This window comes from Mycteria americana, chromosome 12, assembly GCF_035582795.1.
Source record: "Mycteria americana isolate JAX WOST 10 ecotype Jacksonville Zoo and Gardens chromosome 12, USCA_MyAme_1.0, whole genome shotgun sequence".
Taxonomy (NCBI): domain Eukaryota; kingdom Metazoa; phylum Chordata; class Aves; order Ciconiiformes; family Ciconiidae; genus Mycteria; species Mycteria americana.
The window spans coordinates 17,622,160-17,640,311 of NC_134376.1; the positions used below are offsets into that span (position 1 = coordinate 17,622,160).

The 18,152-nt window shown below is 54.3% G+C and overlaps 1 protein-coding gene across 10 annotated transcripts in view; it reads right to left on the reverse strand.

The window, feature by feature from the left end:
- Positions 1–8,670: 8,670 nt before the first annotated feature.
- The window catches only part of ADCY9 (adenylate cyclase 9), a 99,246-nt gene continuing 89,764 nt past the window's right edge, over positions 8,671–18,152 (reverse strand). For 3 of the 10 annotated variants that reach the window (XR_012777604.1, XR_012777599.1, XR_012777594.1), the window contains one exon: positions 9,645–16,755. Coding sequence is in view for 1 of the 10 variants with exons in the window: in XM_075515058.1 (XP_075371173.1) it covers positions 9,137–9,222; positions 9,356–9,638 (369 nt within the window). In the remaining 9 variants the exon portion in view is untranslated. The other 7 variants (XR_012777600.1, XR_012777596.1, XR_012777601.1 and 4 more) reach the window with 5 other exon arrangements.

Genomic DNA, 18,152 nt, shown 5'->3' on the forward strand with positions numbered 1-18,152 from the left:
GTCTGACCTGGGGAAAACTTAGCTTTTCCTGCCTTCTCTCTTCTTTTCCTTGTCATCTCCCGCCCTGGATGAAGCATCCCAGCCTGTCTAGTTGTTCCTTGGGTGGAAGCCACACTCCATTTCTTTCATCATCCTTGTTGCCCATCTCCACTTCTTCTAGCCCTTCTGGGCAAAGAAATATATCTATTTTGAGTCAAGGGGATCTCAACAGCGTGGAGTGGTCAAAGCACAAGCCCGCCATGGATGGAGGCATGCCAGACAAGGGCTTTCTGGTTTCCTCTCTGCTTCAGTCTCAGGCACTCCTAAAAATGACGCCCCAACCAACTCCAGCCTCAGCAATGCTGCTGCTGGAGAAACACTGATCAGCAGGGCTGGGGTCTTCCAGAGACCCCTATGCTGCAGTGCCGGCAGCAAGAGCATCTGGGCTCGGCAGGGTGGGTGCGTGTCCTGCACAGCCATCAGCGGCTCAGCCCACCCTCAGGAGCGACGCTGCTCGCTTTCAGCAGTCCTGCCCTTGAAAGAAGGCTGTCTCGGGCTCGTAATGTTCCTCCTCAGCTGGCTTGTGGCTGGCTCCCAGCCCACGCGCCGTCTCCATTGATAGCAAGAAGACGTTGCTAGATCTGACTTTCCCAGATCTGATCCCTTCTCAGATCAAGGCCCTTTTGGAAGCACCTCTCCAAGCACGCTCGACAACATTTCTTTGAGACACTTCTCTTCTTCCCCTTGCGCTTGGCAAGGCCAGTCTCCTGCGTAGACCGCTGACGTCCACGTAGACCAGGACGGTCGCAGACCATCTGATGGCTGTGGACAGTGCTGCAGATTTGGGATGACCCCAGCAGCAGGACAACCTTGGGCTGAAGATGGGGGCTTTGGTGGGGAGCAGGGCTCAGCAGCACTAGGTAGTGGCAACGCACGGCGTGAGGCTCCCCATGGCCGTAGAGCGGCCGTGGCTGTCTGTGAGCCCAGCACCTCCGCCAGCCTCTCACCCGTCCGTTGCAAACCACATCGACACGGACAAACTGACAGCCAGGACTGCTGCGTCGGAAGTGGGGCCCATCGCTCCGCAGGTACAGCTGCCACCTGTTAAAAGATAAGCAAATCCTCAGGTTTTTTTTTTGGTTTTAGGGGTTTTTTTCCAAGCTTTGCACACACACAAAGCCTTCCCATCCCCTGCCACCCACACTCCCCCTGCCCAGTTTCAGAGTTAGGAAGCCAGACGTGATGTTGCTCTGCTTCGCTCCAGGACGTGGTGAACGGGGCTGGCAGGTCGTGTGGTGGGAAGGGATCTGGCCTGGAACAGCGTGAGGAGGTGGGAGCTTCTGCCTGCTGTTTGTCATGGGAAAGGGAAGATGCCTGTGTCCCGCTGACAGCACACGCCGCTCCCGAAACTGGGAACGCCAGCTCGTGAGGACGCTGCTCCAGTGCCGTGGCTGAAGGAGGCTTAACCCCGTGTCCTCGGCCACCCAGGCGCGTTCACGGGGGGGTCCCACAGCCTGGGGTCCCTGGGTGCCCCGGTGCTGCCTGGCCGTGGGGTGCCCAGCTCCGGAGCGGGGTGCGCGGGGGGCCGGGCCGCGGCGGCAGACGGTCTCGGTTGCTTTGCTGCAGCCCCGGGGCTGGGACCCCTGACAGCCTCCAGCTCTGCCAGGGCCTCCCCGCGTCTCCAGCTGGGGTTTTGCCCGCTCGCTGGACACGCTCAAAGTTCACCCTGCTATAAATACCCGTGCGCAGGGCTGCCAGCCTCCTCCTGGCCGGGGGGGCTGCTAAAACCAAACGGGGTTTCATTGCAATTAACCCTTCGGGTGACTCCCCTCGATGCGGTTTGGAAAAGAGGAATCCTCCGATTCAAACTGCTTCTAAAGCCAGAAGAGTGCAGCAGACTCCTTCCGTGGGCTGGTCGCTGCTGGGAACGGCCCGGGGATGGGTGCTGGCAGCGGAGGGGCGCGGAGGGGCTGGCGGGACGCCGCAGAGGGTGGGTGCTTCGTGGCCAGGCGCACGCACGGCCCCTCTGCAACCCCCCGGCTCAGGCAGGTCCTCGCATCGGGGACACGCGGTGTGGGGCCAGCATCGCTCGTGTCCCCCCCGTAGAGCAGAGGCTGCCTGTGCGCCCCACGCTCCCCGCAGAGCACAGCCCCACGCTGCACAGCCCCACGCCCTGCCCCATATGGCCTCACAGAGCACGGCCCACACCCTGCACGGCACGGTCCCGTAGCCCGAGGCCCCACGCCCTGCACCGTATGGCCCTATACACTACGGCCCCGCACCGTATGGCCCTATACACCGCGGCCCCGCGCCGCCCAGCCCACCCCGCGTCCCCGTCCCCACGGGCAGGTCTCACTCTTAGCCACAGCCAAGCAGAAGGGCTAAAACAAGTCTCACACCTCAAAGGGCAACAGAAACGCACTAAATCAGGACAAGCTCTGTCCCCGGCTCGGGGACGACCCTGAAACGCGGCGTCCCCGGTGGTGCCACATCACCCGAGGCAGGGCACAGCGTGTCGCCTGCGGCAGAGCGCGAAAGGGCACAGGGGCACGAGGCTCCCTGGGGAGCCAAACCCGGGGCAGACCGCTGCTACCCGAAGCTGTACAAAGCCTTTTCATGGTGCCAAACGTGCCTTTTTAACCATTTCCCTGCCACGCACCTTACCGCCCTGGGCTGACGGTCTGGCCGGTCCCCAAGGAAGAGCCTCTGCCTCCTTTTACCCCGTTCAGACCGCAGGAGATGGACAGCTCGGAGCTAACGGCGGAGGACAAACCCGCACGCCGGCCGCAGCGGAGCAGAGATGCCCGAGGAGCCTCAACGGGCTGCGTGCAACCCCACGGCTCCCGCTGAGGCTGGACATAGTTCAGTGCACGCACGGCCCAGGGACAAGATGGGCTCAGGACCGAGCGAGGTCCTTGTCCCCAAAGGTCCCGCAGCGCCCAGGGCTGATCCCCAGCTCCAGTGGGGCCGAGGCTGCCCCGAGCGTGGTGCAGAGACCAGCGGGGCTTGGCCTTACAGCCCCCCACAGCCTCGCGGACTGGGGACAACCCTCTCCTCGCAGCTGCGATGAACCCTTAACCTCAGGCCTGCACAGGTCACAACGTCCAGCTGACGCCGACACCGAAACAACCTCATTTCAGCCTCGGAAACGTCACCTTTTAGGTACCTTGGGGCCAAGTGAAGGTGCCTTCATCGCCTCGCTCTCCATCATCTCCCTCTGCTCCCCATCACCACCGCAGCAGTAACGCTCCCGGGACGCCGAACGCCTCCTTACCGCTGTCGGATGCCACGGCCCTGCCTGGCGTTTGCTCCACCAGGTTTTTGGGTTACTCAGCTCATCGCTCCTGATGCCTACGTGGGTCCTGCCCCACCACGCCGCCGCCCCCCGGCCGTGCCCAGTCCCCCGCACTCGCAGCAGCGGCCGGTCGGGGCCATCGCTGCCCCAGAGCTGGGTTTCCCCAAGCCCCCCGGCCGCCATGTGCGGCACTGCCGGACTCTGTGCGCTGTGCAGCGCCGGAGCAAACGAGCCGAGCGGGTGGCACTAGGGGGAGATAAAGGCCGGGACATGCCGGGCCCTGCGCCTTCAGCAGCCCACTCCTGTCCCCATGTCCCCAGGGCCACCCTGGCCCCCGCTGCCCGCAGGGGCGAAGGGGAGAGCTGCAGGTTTCTCCATGTCGCTGTCCCTTTGCTTTGCAGGGTCTTTCCCGGCATCTCCGATCTTTGGGAAGCACCTTTAGCGACGAGGGTCCTTTAGGCGTTTACACCCTCTGGCAGCAGGTATAAAAGCAAGAAGCCGCCTTCTGCCACGTGCAGATAGCACAGGGGCACCCGAAAAATGCACCCAGGAGGAAGGAAAACAGCACACGATGCACGGAACAGGGTCCAGCAGTGAAAGAGGAGTCTGGGGACCCGGCCTGGAAGCAGAGAGTGATGCACGCTGCAAGACCTCAGCTGGAAACTCAGCCCATCGCTGCCCCGGCTCCCCTTTCCCCATGCCCCCATGGGTGCACGCGGCACCGGCACGGCGGTGCCAGCCCCCGTGGGGTCCCTATGCCAGCAAACCGGGCTCCTCCAGGGCTGAAAACCATTTCAGGGGGATTTCCGGCACCAGGCACCACCCCGCTATCGCCCCAGCTCCTCTCCTCCCCCGGATGCTCCCCTCTCCCACTGGAGACGGGAGGATTTCACCAGGCAGAGTTTGGGAGAACTCCTGGGAGCCGAGGAGCCAAACCAGCAGGACCTGCCCCCATCAGAGCTGTTTGTGCACAGCCGGATCTCACAGGCACCCATGGGTGCAGCCGTGGGTCCCGCGGCATGAACCAGCGCTGCACAGCGGGGTAAGCACGGTGCGACAGCAGCTCCACGGGGCAGGAGCAACACGAAGGGGACACTTTTCACTTGTATTTTCTATGGATTAAAAAAGAAAAGGTAAAATTTATCCCCTTTTTTCCAGGAGGAGGGATTCGGAGCCCGGCTGGCACAGCAGTTCCTGGGTTATAGCCACAAGTGATATCGATAAAGGTTTGTACATCGCCCACAATGCCATCAAACCACGGTGCCCTCGGGGTCTGTGCTCACCAGGCACATCCCTGAGCTCCCCCCAAAAAACACCCGCAGAGCACCTGCCTCCAAACCCACCAACCGGTCCCAAAACCGTGTTTTCTCTCCCCACTGCCCACATCCTGGATTTGCAGAGGGTTTCGGCTCACGGCCTCCCCAGATCCCAGTGCTGGAGGGGAGCTGGATGCGGCAGGGGGGTTTCAGGCTTTGCTGGCAGCTCCTTGTGCAGAGCAAAGCCCGTCCTCGGGGCTGTGCTGGCTTCCCACCTCCTCCGCCATGGCTTGGCAAGGGCCCGTTGGCCGCGAACGGGTCCCTGTGCCCACGGTCACACAGCGGCACAGAGCGGCATTGCTCACCCTGCAGCCGCATCTCTATTTGTGCCGGATGACCGGAGGTTTCGGTGCTTCCCCAGGTGCTGAGCATCCTTCTGGCTCCAGCATCCCAGCGTGCAGCCCCTAAGCGTGCAGCGTCACCATCACGTGCTAACATTTCAAATTTTTTAGAGCTCCAGCTCTAAATTTTTCAATATCCTCACTCTTAAACTTTGCATCTGGCTGCGCTGGAGGAAAACGGGGAGGCTGGGGTGGCTGGTAACTCGATAGCGGCATTGGCCTTGGACCAGGGAGGCTGGATGCAGAGAGGGGAAGGCAGGGGGGTGCCCGGGCCGGGGCGTTATCTGAGCCCCTGCGGGAACAAGGTGTCTTTGCCATGATGTGAGCTGGCAAGACCAAGAGAAGGGAAGGAGATCCTCCGTCAGCGCTTTGCTATGCGTTGCACTCCCCGCTCACCGGACACACGGACTCACCGCTGTGGCGACGGACGCCCATCCCCAGGGCTGTGTGGCTCCGGGGTTGCTGCGTGCCGGGTCCTCGCTCCCTCCCAGGCCTGGAAAAATTCATGTTCTGCTTCGGCTTCGTTATGAACATACCCCGACAAGCAGCGATTCGGTGCAAAGCAACATCACTGCTTTTCCCGGGACAAGAGGCCAGCGAGGTGCACGCAGCAGCACCCCGGCGGGTTACCCCCGTGCGCTGAGCGTCCGCTGATGGAGGCAGCTCCGACGTGACGCTGTCATATAAAAGAGCTAAAGATTTGTACCAAGTCCTGCTCTTGGCTTGTTTTTCCCTGCACCCAGCACCTGACCGCAGCATCTCCAGCTCCGCATCCCAAGCCCTGCGGCCACCTCATCCCCCTCCTCCGGAGCCGCTCCCTGTGCTCAGCCCTCGTTACAGCCCATGAACCCTTTGGGGGCTCTGGCGCAAGTCTGGGATTTGCACTGTCTCTTACCCAGCAGATCTATGGATTTGCAAGGCAACCTGGAAGTAAAGGCTCATTTTTTTCATTGTATTTTTGAATAAAATTAAATAAGCACAAAAGCATTCCCCGCGATTCTGCTTGCGGCACCCAGTGCTGCGACTGCAGCGCAGCTTCCCCACTGCGAGATGCATCGTGCGCCACCAAGGGATACAAGTTCCGGATCTTGGGCTGCAAACGGGCAGGGTTTGGGGTTTATTTTAATGATTCCCCACCCAGGAGAGGAGCCGGCCGTCGGGGAGGGCTCTGGCACTCCAAGTTCCCAAAACCAGGCTGGGGCACTGACTGCTGAAACAGGCAGCCGGATCTGGAGACTCAGCTCGGAGAAGATCCCATTGGGCTCTCGAATGCTCTCGTGCCTCTGCCTCCAGCTTTGCTCCGCGCACCGGCAGAAACCCGGGGACTCGCTCGGCAGCGGAGCTCGGCGGGGCGCAGCCCCTTGCTGCAGTGAGCTTGTCGCCCTCGCACTGCCTCTCGTCGCAGTTAGGGATGCGGCTGCTGGAGCCCTGCACCACAGCATCTTCGAAACCACGCAAAACACGCCTAGCTTTCTGCCAGAAACCATGGGGCCGGAGATCGCTGCGAGGAACTGGTGTTAGCACCCGGCACCCTGACGCCATCACACGTGCCAGGCTGGAGTCCGAGCTGGGCACCCATGGGTGCTCCACCGGACTCTGCAGCTCTTCTGCGACGCCAACAGCTCCTGGGTGCGAGAGAGGAGGGAGCCTGACCTGAGCACGAAGCTCTGCGGTGACCCTGGCAGCAAACCCATCCTCTGCACGTCATCTGGCTTGAAAAACCCTCATCTAGAGACACCGGCGTGTGGGATGGGTCCTTCAGCGTGGCACCACAATGCCAGGTCTCTTCTGGGGACTTGCCCAAAGCTTTTCTATAGCGAACCCCCTTGGGTGAAGCTCCTGGCTCCGGCTCTGCCTTCCCAGCCCCAACCTCTTGCCCATCACGGAGCTGCTGGCCTGGAGCCTCTTGCCAGCGTTTCTCCTGTTGAGAGGTCAGAAAAGTTTCCACGCTGGTTTTTCGCTTTTAGCAAATCATTCCCAAGACTGCGTCATCCTGCCGCGTGTTTTACCGGTTCATTTCCAGGCTCCCAGCTTGGACCCAGTCTTTGAAAAACGACATTTCACCTCCAAGACGCATCCCCGGCACTAAAGCCCAGTCGCTCCGCAGGCAGAGCCGGGCTCTCCCCAAAGGCTCCCGCTCGCAGCCACCTCGTGCCAAGCCTAACACGGTGGCTCGTCTCAAAGCGTCGCGTACAAAGCATATGCAGGACAGATGGATATGAGGTTTATAAGATAATTAAGCATGTTAATGAAGTTCATTTGCATCTAGCTCTTAAATTCCCATAAACTCCGCAAAGCTGTGAAATGAGAATTGCCGCTCGACACCACAAAGCAACAAAAATTTAGTTACCAAAAGCAAAACGCTGATTAACAAGTGAGAACAAAAGCCGGCTGTGGCCTGGCCGAGCGAAGCCCCGGCAGGTCCCCGCTCCCCCCAGCCCTGTGGCTGATCCACGCCGCACGATGCCACCGACGGGTGCTTCAGTGGCAACGGTAATTGAACACAAATTGCTTGCGGGCTTTGGCTGGACTGAAACCTTATGAAACCAGGGAGAGCTGGGGAAAAAAGTTATTGCTTCAAAGAAGGATTTGGCCCCAGAGATGAAGGAAAAGCTTTTTACATGGTGTGAAAATGAAAGCCGGTTGCTGGTGCGGGGAGGCAGGCTTGAGCACCCTCACCGCCGCGCCCACGGGCTGCACCCGAAGCAGGTCCAGGGCCGGCAACATGGGCAGGGTCCTTCCGTGAAGCCTCGGCGATGGCGCAGCAGAACAAGGCGGGTGGGCGTCCCCTCGAGCAGAGATGGCGTCCAGCTGGGCTGCCAGGTTGCGGGGCTGAGACCCAGAGGGAGCTGGAGCAGCCCCAGGAAACCACGGGAGCAGCTGGAGCTTGGGGACCCCCAGGGAACCCCCAAGGATACCCCAGGGAAACCGGATCGGGAGCTGGCAGATCTGCTCCTCAACCACCTTCCACGGCACTGGAGCCGGAGGGCACCCCGGTCTCCTTGCGCCCTGCCGAGCCCAGGCCAGCAGTCACCCTCCGGTTCCCACCTCCCACAGTTGAAAAATGACCGGGCGCCGTTTCCGGCCACCCACGGCTCGCAGACGGCGAGATGGCTCCGGGCGCTACGGCAGCAGGCCCTGGGCAGGGCAGGCATTTGCTTCTCTTTATCACCCCCGAGTCGATGGTGGCTCCTCAGAAGCAGCTGACCCCAAGAGCAGCGCAGCGGGGCAGCGCGCACCAGCCCGGGACCTCCCCACCACGCTACCGCACCCGCGGGGTAAGTTAATACCTTTCAGGCATCCGGGACGATCTTGAAACGCAAAGGAAGAAACCAGCGTCTCCTGCAGAGCTCCGCGCTGCCGCAGCGCGACCGGGGTGGGGGACCCCCGGCAGCGCCTGCAGATGGGAGAGATGCAACAGCCTCCAGGTTGGCCTCGTCGTCCCCCACTGTGCCGTCCCGTGTCGCCCCGAGGCTGCCTACGGACAAACGCAGCCTGGCCTTTTGGGAACCGCTGTGAAACACGTCCCTGAAAGATCTTTGGGCTTTTCTTGTACCCACAGTCCCCACGTAAACTAAACAAGCACAGGGCTTATCTCTCGATACACCCGACGTCGGTGCAGAGTGCATTCCTGACCACGAACCAAAGCACAGAAAGAGAAGAAACCGTAACGTGGGGTTACCTGGGGAGAAGACAACGCAGAACTGAAAAGGAAAACAGGAAGACTGGATTTATTTGAAATGCCTTGATAAGATTTATTAAAAAATATCCCTTGGCAGTTGACAATCACCACGATCTACAATAGAAACCCGGCTGGATAACGCTGGAACAGATTTCCCCTACAACAGAAGGCAAACACCCAGGAACACCCGAGCACGGCTTACACACACCTGCTGGCATTAAAAACCCGGGCTGGCATCGAGGAACACGGTGCAACCGCTGGCTGCAGAGCCCATCGCACCACACGTGCGTTACACGTGTGCGCCGATACTTACCTTGCCTTTGGGGAAAAAAAACCCCAACCCCGTTTAAAATATGGAGCAAAACAATAAATGGGCACCCTTGGAGAAGCCAGACTCCACCTCTCCACGATTCCAGGAGGACAAAGCTCTTGGTGTGCTGCAGCCCGCAGGGAGAGCAGGGGAGAGGGGAACCCGGACCCCCGGCTGGACCCGTACAAATCTTCCGGCCGCAGGGCCCCGTCGTCAGCGGGGCTCGGTGAAGGGCTCGGTGCTGCAGGACGCGACGGCTGCGGGTCCCTGGTCATCCGCGGGCAGAAGGAGCAGAGCGCCTGGGCACGGATCCAGAGGAAACCTTCAAATCTTCCAGGTCAAACCCTTACTGTGCAAGGGCTCAGGGCTGCCTTAAGGGTTCCCCCCCCCCCCCCCCAGTGAAACCCAATGAACATAAAATGGGACGCTTACAGGAGCCCCCGAGGGAGGGGCGGGTGGGTGTGAGAGCGAGCCAGAGCCCTGGGCTTTGCTGCCGAGCCGCCCACAGCAGTCCAACACCTTCAGCTGTCGGCCGGACGCGTTCAGATTTTGAAAGCATCAAGGCTCCTCTTCGCAGCCAGCCGCTCCCGGTCAGCCATTTCTTTTTCTGGGGACTCTTACTCCAGAGTAACAATGCCTCGCTCCACTTTCCAAGCGGATTAAGAGAATCTGAATAAGGCACTGGTATTCTAGAATAAACCATCCACGCTCTCTGCTAAAGGAAAGAATAACTATTTAAAATTCATCCCCAATTTTGGCCAAAGCAAGCTCCCCGCGGGGAAAAGCCCTCTGCTGAGACCTCCCGCCGCAGCCAGCAGCGACAATACGTCGGCTGCAGAGGTGCTGCTGGCTGGGCTGCTGCACGGCCCTTCCCAGCGCTTTAGAGCAGTATTAAAATGAGGAAAAATTAGGAAGGAGTCTTCTTCTCAGCTGGCATCGGGACCACGAAGGTCATTTACCGCCAACCGACACATCGAAGTGCAGCGGGGCTAGGTGACAAATTCCTTTTGCATTTAAAATGCCTTCTAAGTATGCACCTAATCAAAAATTAACTCGGTGGCTTCAGGATTTATCAAAGAAACATTGTAAAAAGCCAGATCCAAAACAAAGGGCTGAAAACACTTCTGTTCCAAACTATTATTCTACGAAACAATGTGCAAACGGCACGGGACTGCGTTTGAAGTCGTGCTGGAGCAAAAATAAAAAAGCAAACCAATTTTAAGTTGACATAGTGTATTGTGAATTACTTTCTCAGCTTTTCTACATCTAAGATAGCGTGAAATGATCTGCCATACAGTAAAACAGTTTAATATACAATTGATTACAGAGCCGTAGTAACGAGTCAGAGATAATACGCGTTTTATCTATATACATATATAGCTTAATATTTCACAGATACAACTTTTTTTCCATTTCAGTTTTCTCAACGAAGCATAGGCAGAATATTTACAGTGAAGCCGCTGCGAGGAAGCCCCGTCCCCCAGCAAAGCCCCGGGCAGAAGCCGCCAGCTTCCCCAGCGGTGTGTGTAAACAGACCGGTTCTCTCTCTTTTGGCAAGAAGGGAGGGGAGAAGGTAGCGGGAACGCGGGCTTCGCTGGGGTGGGAAGAGAAAGAAAACAGAGACGTCATGAAGAAACAATTCCCAGCTAACCTGGAGACTTTAAAATGGTTTCATTTGCCTTTTTTGGTTTTTTTTTTTCTTCTTTTCCTTCTTTCTAACTGGAAACCGTTCTCAATTAATGTTTCCATCCCTGATTCAGTAACGTTTCAATCACGCTCTCAACGCTTTCGGTACGATCTCCACGGGGGCTTGTGCAAGGCCAGGCAGTGCTGAAGGCTTGGGTAACGCTGTCGAGGCAGCTGTTAAAGAAAGCAGGGGACGGTCGGGAGCCCGCACCGGCCCCCGGGCCCGCACCGCTGCCCGGCTGACAGCTCCTCAGCAAACCAAAGCCAACCCTGATTGAGTTTCTCGCTTCGAAAATAATTTCTCGCGGGCTGTTTGTAATCGGGTACCGCAGCTCTTTATGCACAGCGATTGCTTGTACCAGGTCGCGCGTAGGTGCAATACGATATAAACTGAGGTCGGACGGACCCAAACCCAACCCCGAACCCGCCGCGCAGCCCGGCCGCGGTCAGGCAGCAGCGCCTCGATTTCTAGTGCATGGCTTTAATAACCGGCTGAAATTTGCTCCCATGAAAACGTGAAAGGAAACCAACAGGCCAGGAGGGAAGACGTATTTACAAAGGCATCCGACAGCCGTCGGGCTGACCGTGGACCCGCTCAACCGAGCGGGGCAGCGGGACGCTACCCCAGAGCAAACCTCCCCCAAGCCCCGCCGCCTCGCCAGCTGAGGGGGCCGGCTCGCCAGCCCGCCGCTGCCGAAGCCCGCTGCTGCCCGGGCGCTGCCGCGGGACCCGCACGGCGGCTCCTCAGCTCCGGCCCTCTGCCGGGTCCGGCTCCAGGGGCACGTCCAGCTCCTTCCCGCCTCACCCAGCTGTGCCATCGCCTACATCTCTGCCTCCTGCCGCCTTCTTCATCTCAACGCTGCAGACCGAAAGAGCCTGGGGGCCGGGAAAGGAGGAATCCAGCCCCTGCCACCAACAAAGACAGCTTTTATGCTAAGTTAAAAATACTGTTTCACGGAAAGCAGCTTTTCCGAGCAATGCAATACATAAAGCCACCACACCAGCCCTGGGGAGCGAGGTGACTTTCCTGAGAGCACAAGGGGAGAGCCTGTCTGCCTGTTCCTGGGTAATTCGGTGAGGGTGGCCAAGGCCCTTATCATCTTTGGATACTGCCGCTGCCTCCTCACAAATAGGAGACACCCACCACTGAGCAGAAAAATTCCCAAATATTCAGCGCAAACTTGAAACGGTGTTTTGTGTCTCAGCAGATGTTTGGAATTGTTAAGGCTCTTGGCTTTAAAGAGTTTATTACTTTGGAAGTTTAAAGCTGTACTCGCAGTAGGGTATAACGCATCTCTGTCTCAGCATACGTCTCTCTCAACACGGTCTCCGAAAACTAGAAGTGAGAAATTAAACTGGGGAGAAGGTTACTCTGGCAACTGTGGACTCCTGAACTACTACACATGAAGAGAAATGTCCAGCAGTGCCGGTGGGACCGTGCCAGCACCTGCACGGTGGCCAAATCCTGGTTCAGGCAGCGATGTAGAGCAGACCACTGCAATACTGCAAACCCCCTCCTTTGGACAATTTCTGGGGACAACAGCAAGATGGAGTTATACAGCTAATATCAGAAATAAGTCACAAATGAAGCTCTCGTCTCACCTGAATAAAGGCGAAGTTTCAAAGACGCTAAAGAGGCATTTTCCCTCCGGGCATACCCGCAGATGTACCACACGCTGCATTTTCCCTGCCCTGAGCTTAAGTCTTTCAACAACAAATCAATACAAACCGTCTTTCAATTGCAAACTAATATTTAGCCAATGCATTAAGTTAGAAACAAGTGAAGACATGAGTGACTAAGGGAGAAAAGAAGGAAAAGCTCAAGAAAGTCACTTTGTTTTGACTCATCCAAAGGACGATTTGAGAATTGAGGCTCAGACCAGGGACGTGCGAGCGGCAGCACCGGTCACCCGCTGGGACGCTCGGCTCTGCCTTTCACTGCGCATCGCCGCTCATCGCCGGATGACAAATTGGTTAGGGCAGCACCGGTTAGAACCGAAACTTAAAATTTTAGTAACTGTTCCCAGCCATGACCTTCTCTGCAGTTCTTCAGATTCAGTGAACGCCGCAACTTCTGGAGGTTAAGATACGTGTTGTTGCAGTGAGCCAGAGAACAGGGAGAGAACAGAACAAACCACGTAAAGGCTAAGACGCGAGCAGCCTCGGGGCCCTTCCAGAAGTGTAAAACACAAACGACTACTTCCTTGACACCAGTTCCCGACTTGGAGACACGCGTGTGGAACAGCTGCTAAAAATGATGTTAAACGTATTGCATCTGGAGCGGCGCACGTGAAAACACCGGGCGCCTGCCTCCTGCTCCTCGCCAGCCTCGGGCTGGGTGGCTTGGTTAGGCGAGCAAATGTTTAGCAGCTACAATAAAGCACCAGGGGGAAAAAAAAAAAAAAACTTTAAGTATCTTCTACTGATCTATTTTTTCCAAAATAACCTTCTTTTTCAAAAGCTAATGTTGACTCTCGAAGGTAAGTAGCAAACACTTCTACAGGCGTCGTACAGCCCAGCCACTTATCTTGGGCTGAAGACACAAGTTTAGCTCGCCTGACAAAGACTTGAAAAAGGTTTTATACGGCAAACTTGCATTATTTTTTTTCTACCAGAGCTTTACCCAGTGCCTATAAAGCACCTCAAAACTCTTCCCCACAGCACTACTCGAACTGAGCCGCTGTTAAGACACAATATATTTCACCCCTGTTTTGTTTTCTACTTGAACCTCTTCAGTGCCTGACGTTGGATTTTAAATGAACTCTAATAAGACAAAGACAGTAAGCTCCTGGTATCCGATCTTCACTGACAAAACTCCTTCTCATCACTCTGGGCAGAGTTCAGATGGTGGCATTAAAGCAGATTTTAAAATAATATGCCCGTTTTAAGGCTCCCTGATCCCACCACAGAAAACGTGCACTGCTCAGCCTGCTGAGAAGCCAGGGCTCTGCTCCACACCCGAGAAACCTTCCCCTACAGCAGCCAGCAAAGACCTCACACCTGGAAACTAAAGATCAGCCTTAGAAACAGCCCAACACCGCGTTTCACTTTCACCTTCTCCTTTTCTCACTGCTTTCAGAGTTGGCAGCACACGTTATTGTACGGAGCATCTCCCACGCCACGTACGCTTGCGCAGCGAGCCAACACCCCATCACTGCGCCGTCTTCCACACTGCTCGTGCTGCGCTTCTGCAGACCATGGTCTTCCACATCTCCGGTTTCCTTTACGTTTTTGGTATATTTTAGCAGAAAATGGTCCACGGTTTCACAGCTCTTGACTGAAAAATCTTCAGACCATTGTACCACTCCAACTAAATACTGGACAAGTACAGCGTCTGCAGGAATTAGTATGTAACGGTTACAATTTACAACTTTTTTACAGGACTTTGCAGAATCCTACCGCCACTGCCTGCGGAGGACAGTCTCAGCAACAGCCAACAGTAATTCAGGTTTTTCCCCTTAAATGTTGCTCCCCTAGAAATCAAAACAAGGACCGCTACAGCCTGTACAGAGAACTCGAAAGGAAAAAAACCATTGGAATGACTTTCCTGCCCAAGCTGGTTCCACGTGCAGCTAGCCAAGTCTCAGGAGTACTCCGAGACCCCGACTGGGTTTTGCAGCTGCTGGGCATCGAGATGAAAGCACGGCGGCACTGGGGGATGCCTGCACCTCTACCTCGGCTGTCTGTCTTTCCACATGAAAATCATTCGTCAAACCACCCCTGCGACATCTTCAGCAACTGGGAAAGTCACATTAGTAAATAATTACTGCATTTTTAGCAGTTTTGTAATATTTAACTAAAACAGGACTTAAAGGAACGCTGCTTCAGCGAATCCCAATGCTGACAGCAAACACTGGGATTTTATTTCTTACCCTCTTCTGCTTTTGCACGCTTGCTAAAACTCAGGGTAATAAAACTTTTTTTCCACTTTTAGTGTGATGAAAAATGTGTTTTTTCACAGAATTCTTAACTACTGGGATGGGCCTGCTGCTCTTCTGTATCTTCTGTCTTAACAACAACGCAAGGAGAAAGCTGCAGCTGTGACCGCACAAATGGGCTAAGATATCAAATCAAACGTACTCTTCCCCTTTATATTAGGAAACAGAGAGAGAGGCAGACAGTAGTGAAAGCAGCATCTGAAGCCGTGACCTGGCAGCAGCAGAGTTCAAACGCTGCTGCGCACGGCGGAAGACGCAGTTTAGCAAAGGTGAGGAGCAGGGAGGAAAGGACCACTCGCACATCCCGTCCAGACTGAGCAAACAAGACCACAGCAGGGAATAAGGGAGAAAACAGACACAGTCTTTTAAAAATTTGGCAAAAAACCCCACCCTAAGCTGCACAGTTAAATAGCTGATCGCATTATAACCAACCTCAGGCGCTCTCAGCCTCTTGTGATGTTGCAAAATAAAGACATGAAGTTAATAACTGCTCCCTTGCAACATTTTTTTTTGTTGTATTCAGAACTAAAGTTTTAGAAACAGGTTAGAGTTAGCAATTTAAAAATGCTAGGTACCCTAAAAGCTTGGCTCTTTAATCAAGAATAAGCTCTTCTTTAGCTAAAAGCTGGTATGGGCACAGTGTTTGGTTACTAGCTCCTTTCATTTTTGCTCTGGGCACCTTCTTTCTGTGTTTTAGCCCTGAAGTAAGAGTGCCCAAATACTTATTTTTTTGTAAAGCCCTTGGGGAGTCTCCCCTCTCCCCCCTCGTTTTGTCACCTCAAAATCCTCTTGTGCTTTGTATTAGGACACAGCAAGAGCAGCCAGGCAGCGGCACCGTCCCACCCTGCTCGCAGCACTCGCGTTACCTCCAGCAAACGGGAACAGCCCCAAATCCTGGGAAATAACAGGCAAACCCGTCCTTCTCTCAAAATCATAAATGCCAGAAGTAAATCATGGGAATGCCATTTACTTGTTTTTCAATGAGAAATCCGTCTCACAGAAGTAACTGTGAGAAAAATAAGCATTTTTGTGTGTTAGTAGCAGATTAAGATGACACTGCAGAACACATTCAGCATATTCCTCATTACTCCACGCCTTAGAGCAGCTCCCGTGAGTGAACTGTGGCAGAAGGCAACATGGGGCTAACAAATATTCAGCAGTCTTCCCCACCCAGGATAATTTTTAATTATCACCATTAAAACACCCTAAAAATAGGAAGCGCAGCAATGCACCAACTATTCTTGCAGAATACACTTCCAGGTACTTGGCCAACTCCTCAACTTTTACACCGTGTTTGAACTGTGCTGGCACTAACAGAACAAGCACAAAAGATATTTTAATTAAATGACCTTTGATCAAGGCCTCCTGCAAGCGCACGCCTGTCGCGCAGAGGAACGCAGAACCGCACAACGCCATTAAAAACGCCTCCAGAGTAATTTTTGTGAGTATTGGGACGTTTTTTCAAAGGCGTAAAGGTTCAGCTCCCTCTGTTTTACAACAGAAAATAGGTATCTCCTTGCTCCTTGTGCCTGGGAAAATCTCTCTATCCAAACCGTACGCTGCGAGCTTAGCTTCTTGGTTTCATTACTACCCTGCATTACAGAGAAGATTTAAAACCTCTGAAAGAAGACCCGCAGTCTCAGTTGTTGAATGCTTGCTGCTGTCCTGGTGGCAATAAGCAAACAGGGGTACCACTAGTTACTCAACTTTTCATGACTGTTTTCCCAGCTTCAGGGTTAAGGCAGAGTAACGTCGCCGGCAGTTCCCAGAGCACACAACAGCCCTTGATTTCAGAGTCCACTAATACTTCTGTCCTCTCTCATTTTATTTGCTTAGTGCCAACAAAAGAGAGGCCCTGGTATTTTTTTTGGTATTCTAATGTTACCAGAAAACCAACAATACTCCCGCAGCACCATACCACGACAGCATGGGAGCGTTATTTACTTTCTAGGCTGGAGAATGAGGCTTTTGTATTCTGCAGTGCATTGCTTGAACAAGAAGGAAGGCGCTCTGGGTCCGGGGCCCTACTCCAGCACTTTCTCCTTTCAGGTTAAATCACAGGGTGCAAACCTCTCACTGGATGCAGGGCTGTTGCTGGTGGAGGTTTATTGTGCAGTGTCTCACGCGAGAGAGAAGCCGGCACGTCTCGACTGAACTCTGCCATTGCAAACAGCTGATCAATGAGAGAGAAATGCTGGGTAGACTCGTCTATAAAATCGGGAGAAAGAAGTGAAAGGGAGAAAGGTTTGAACGTCGTTGAGACACTAATATAACACTTAGAAGGCATGTAAACAATTCTGGACACGTTAACGCCTCTACTGTAAGAAAAGAAATACTGACATACGCTTAACTGAAACGAGAACCCTAAAATGGTTTCAAGAATACATTCTTCAGATACGAGAGGTATTTGCAGAGTTATACTACCTGAAAGTTGGAAGTGCAACCCACTACGGGGAGGGGGGCAGAAGGGGACGAGTTTTAATCTATGGAGAAGGAAGGCTGCTGTAAAACTGTGCACTAATAAAAACTTTGTATTGTTGCTCATCAGGAATAGCTCCCAAACAGGCTCCAGCATCTGTGGCAGAACGGTATGGGGATGAGTATCCCCTGGTTTTTTTTTGTGTGCTGGCAGATTGAGCAAGTAAGATTAATTTTAAATAACTTTCATATCAAACACAATTTGGACGCGCATAAACAGCAGCTTTTGTGAGAACAGTGTGCAGAGTCTTGTTTAACTAACCGAGATCCAGAAATCTCACAGATTTGCATTTGGCAAAGGCTTCAAGGGCTCCGCGCTGACCGTGGAGTGTAGCTGCATCTCAAATAGCTGAATAGGAACTTCACAACGTATATATTTATTACTCAAACCCCCCAAATCACATAGGGAATAAAAAGAAGTATCAATATACTCTGACTTTAGTTCAGACAGAAAGAAAGAGTTAAAACCCACACCAATACGCAGACAGCACAGTACTGCATTTCACCAGCTCTCCCCTGGCTAACAAACTTATTTCAGGCATAAAAATTCTTTCATTTTATTTGGTGTCGCAAGGAGTTAGCTGAACTGGAACAGTTGAATAATTAATATTATCCAAAGCAGGGCATCAAATGTAAGTGAAGGAGGTGATGGAAGCATGCAGAGGGCGAACTGGTATAGTCTAAGGCCCCCATCCTGCAGTTCCCTCGGTGCAAGCAGGTTCCTGTGCTCCCGCAGGTCTCCAGTCCCAGGGACCAGCACAGAGTCATCTGCAGGACTGGGAAATTATTGTGCTTCTCAGCTCACTAGAAAGGACATTTTTCCCTATTCCTGCTTTCAGTGGCACGCAGGGAGCATGCTGTTCTATTCCCTGCTGCAAAAGCACAGTGTAGGGGGGGGAAAATCCTGAAAAATATTGTGCAGCACCATTCATTCAGTACAGAGGGAAGCTGGAATACTCAATTGCATTTGGTGGCTTCGGAAGTTTCACCAGCTTTGAAACAAATATTGCCTAGGTAACATCCTCACAGTGGTTGGTAGTTCAAAGAGGCTGAAACACCATCTTATTACTCTTATTAAACCAATTAACAATTCATCTCTCCTGATCCCTTCCGCACACACACACAAA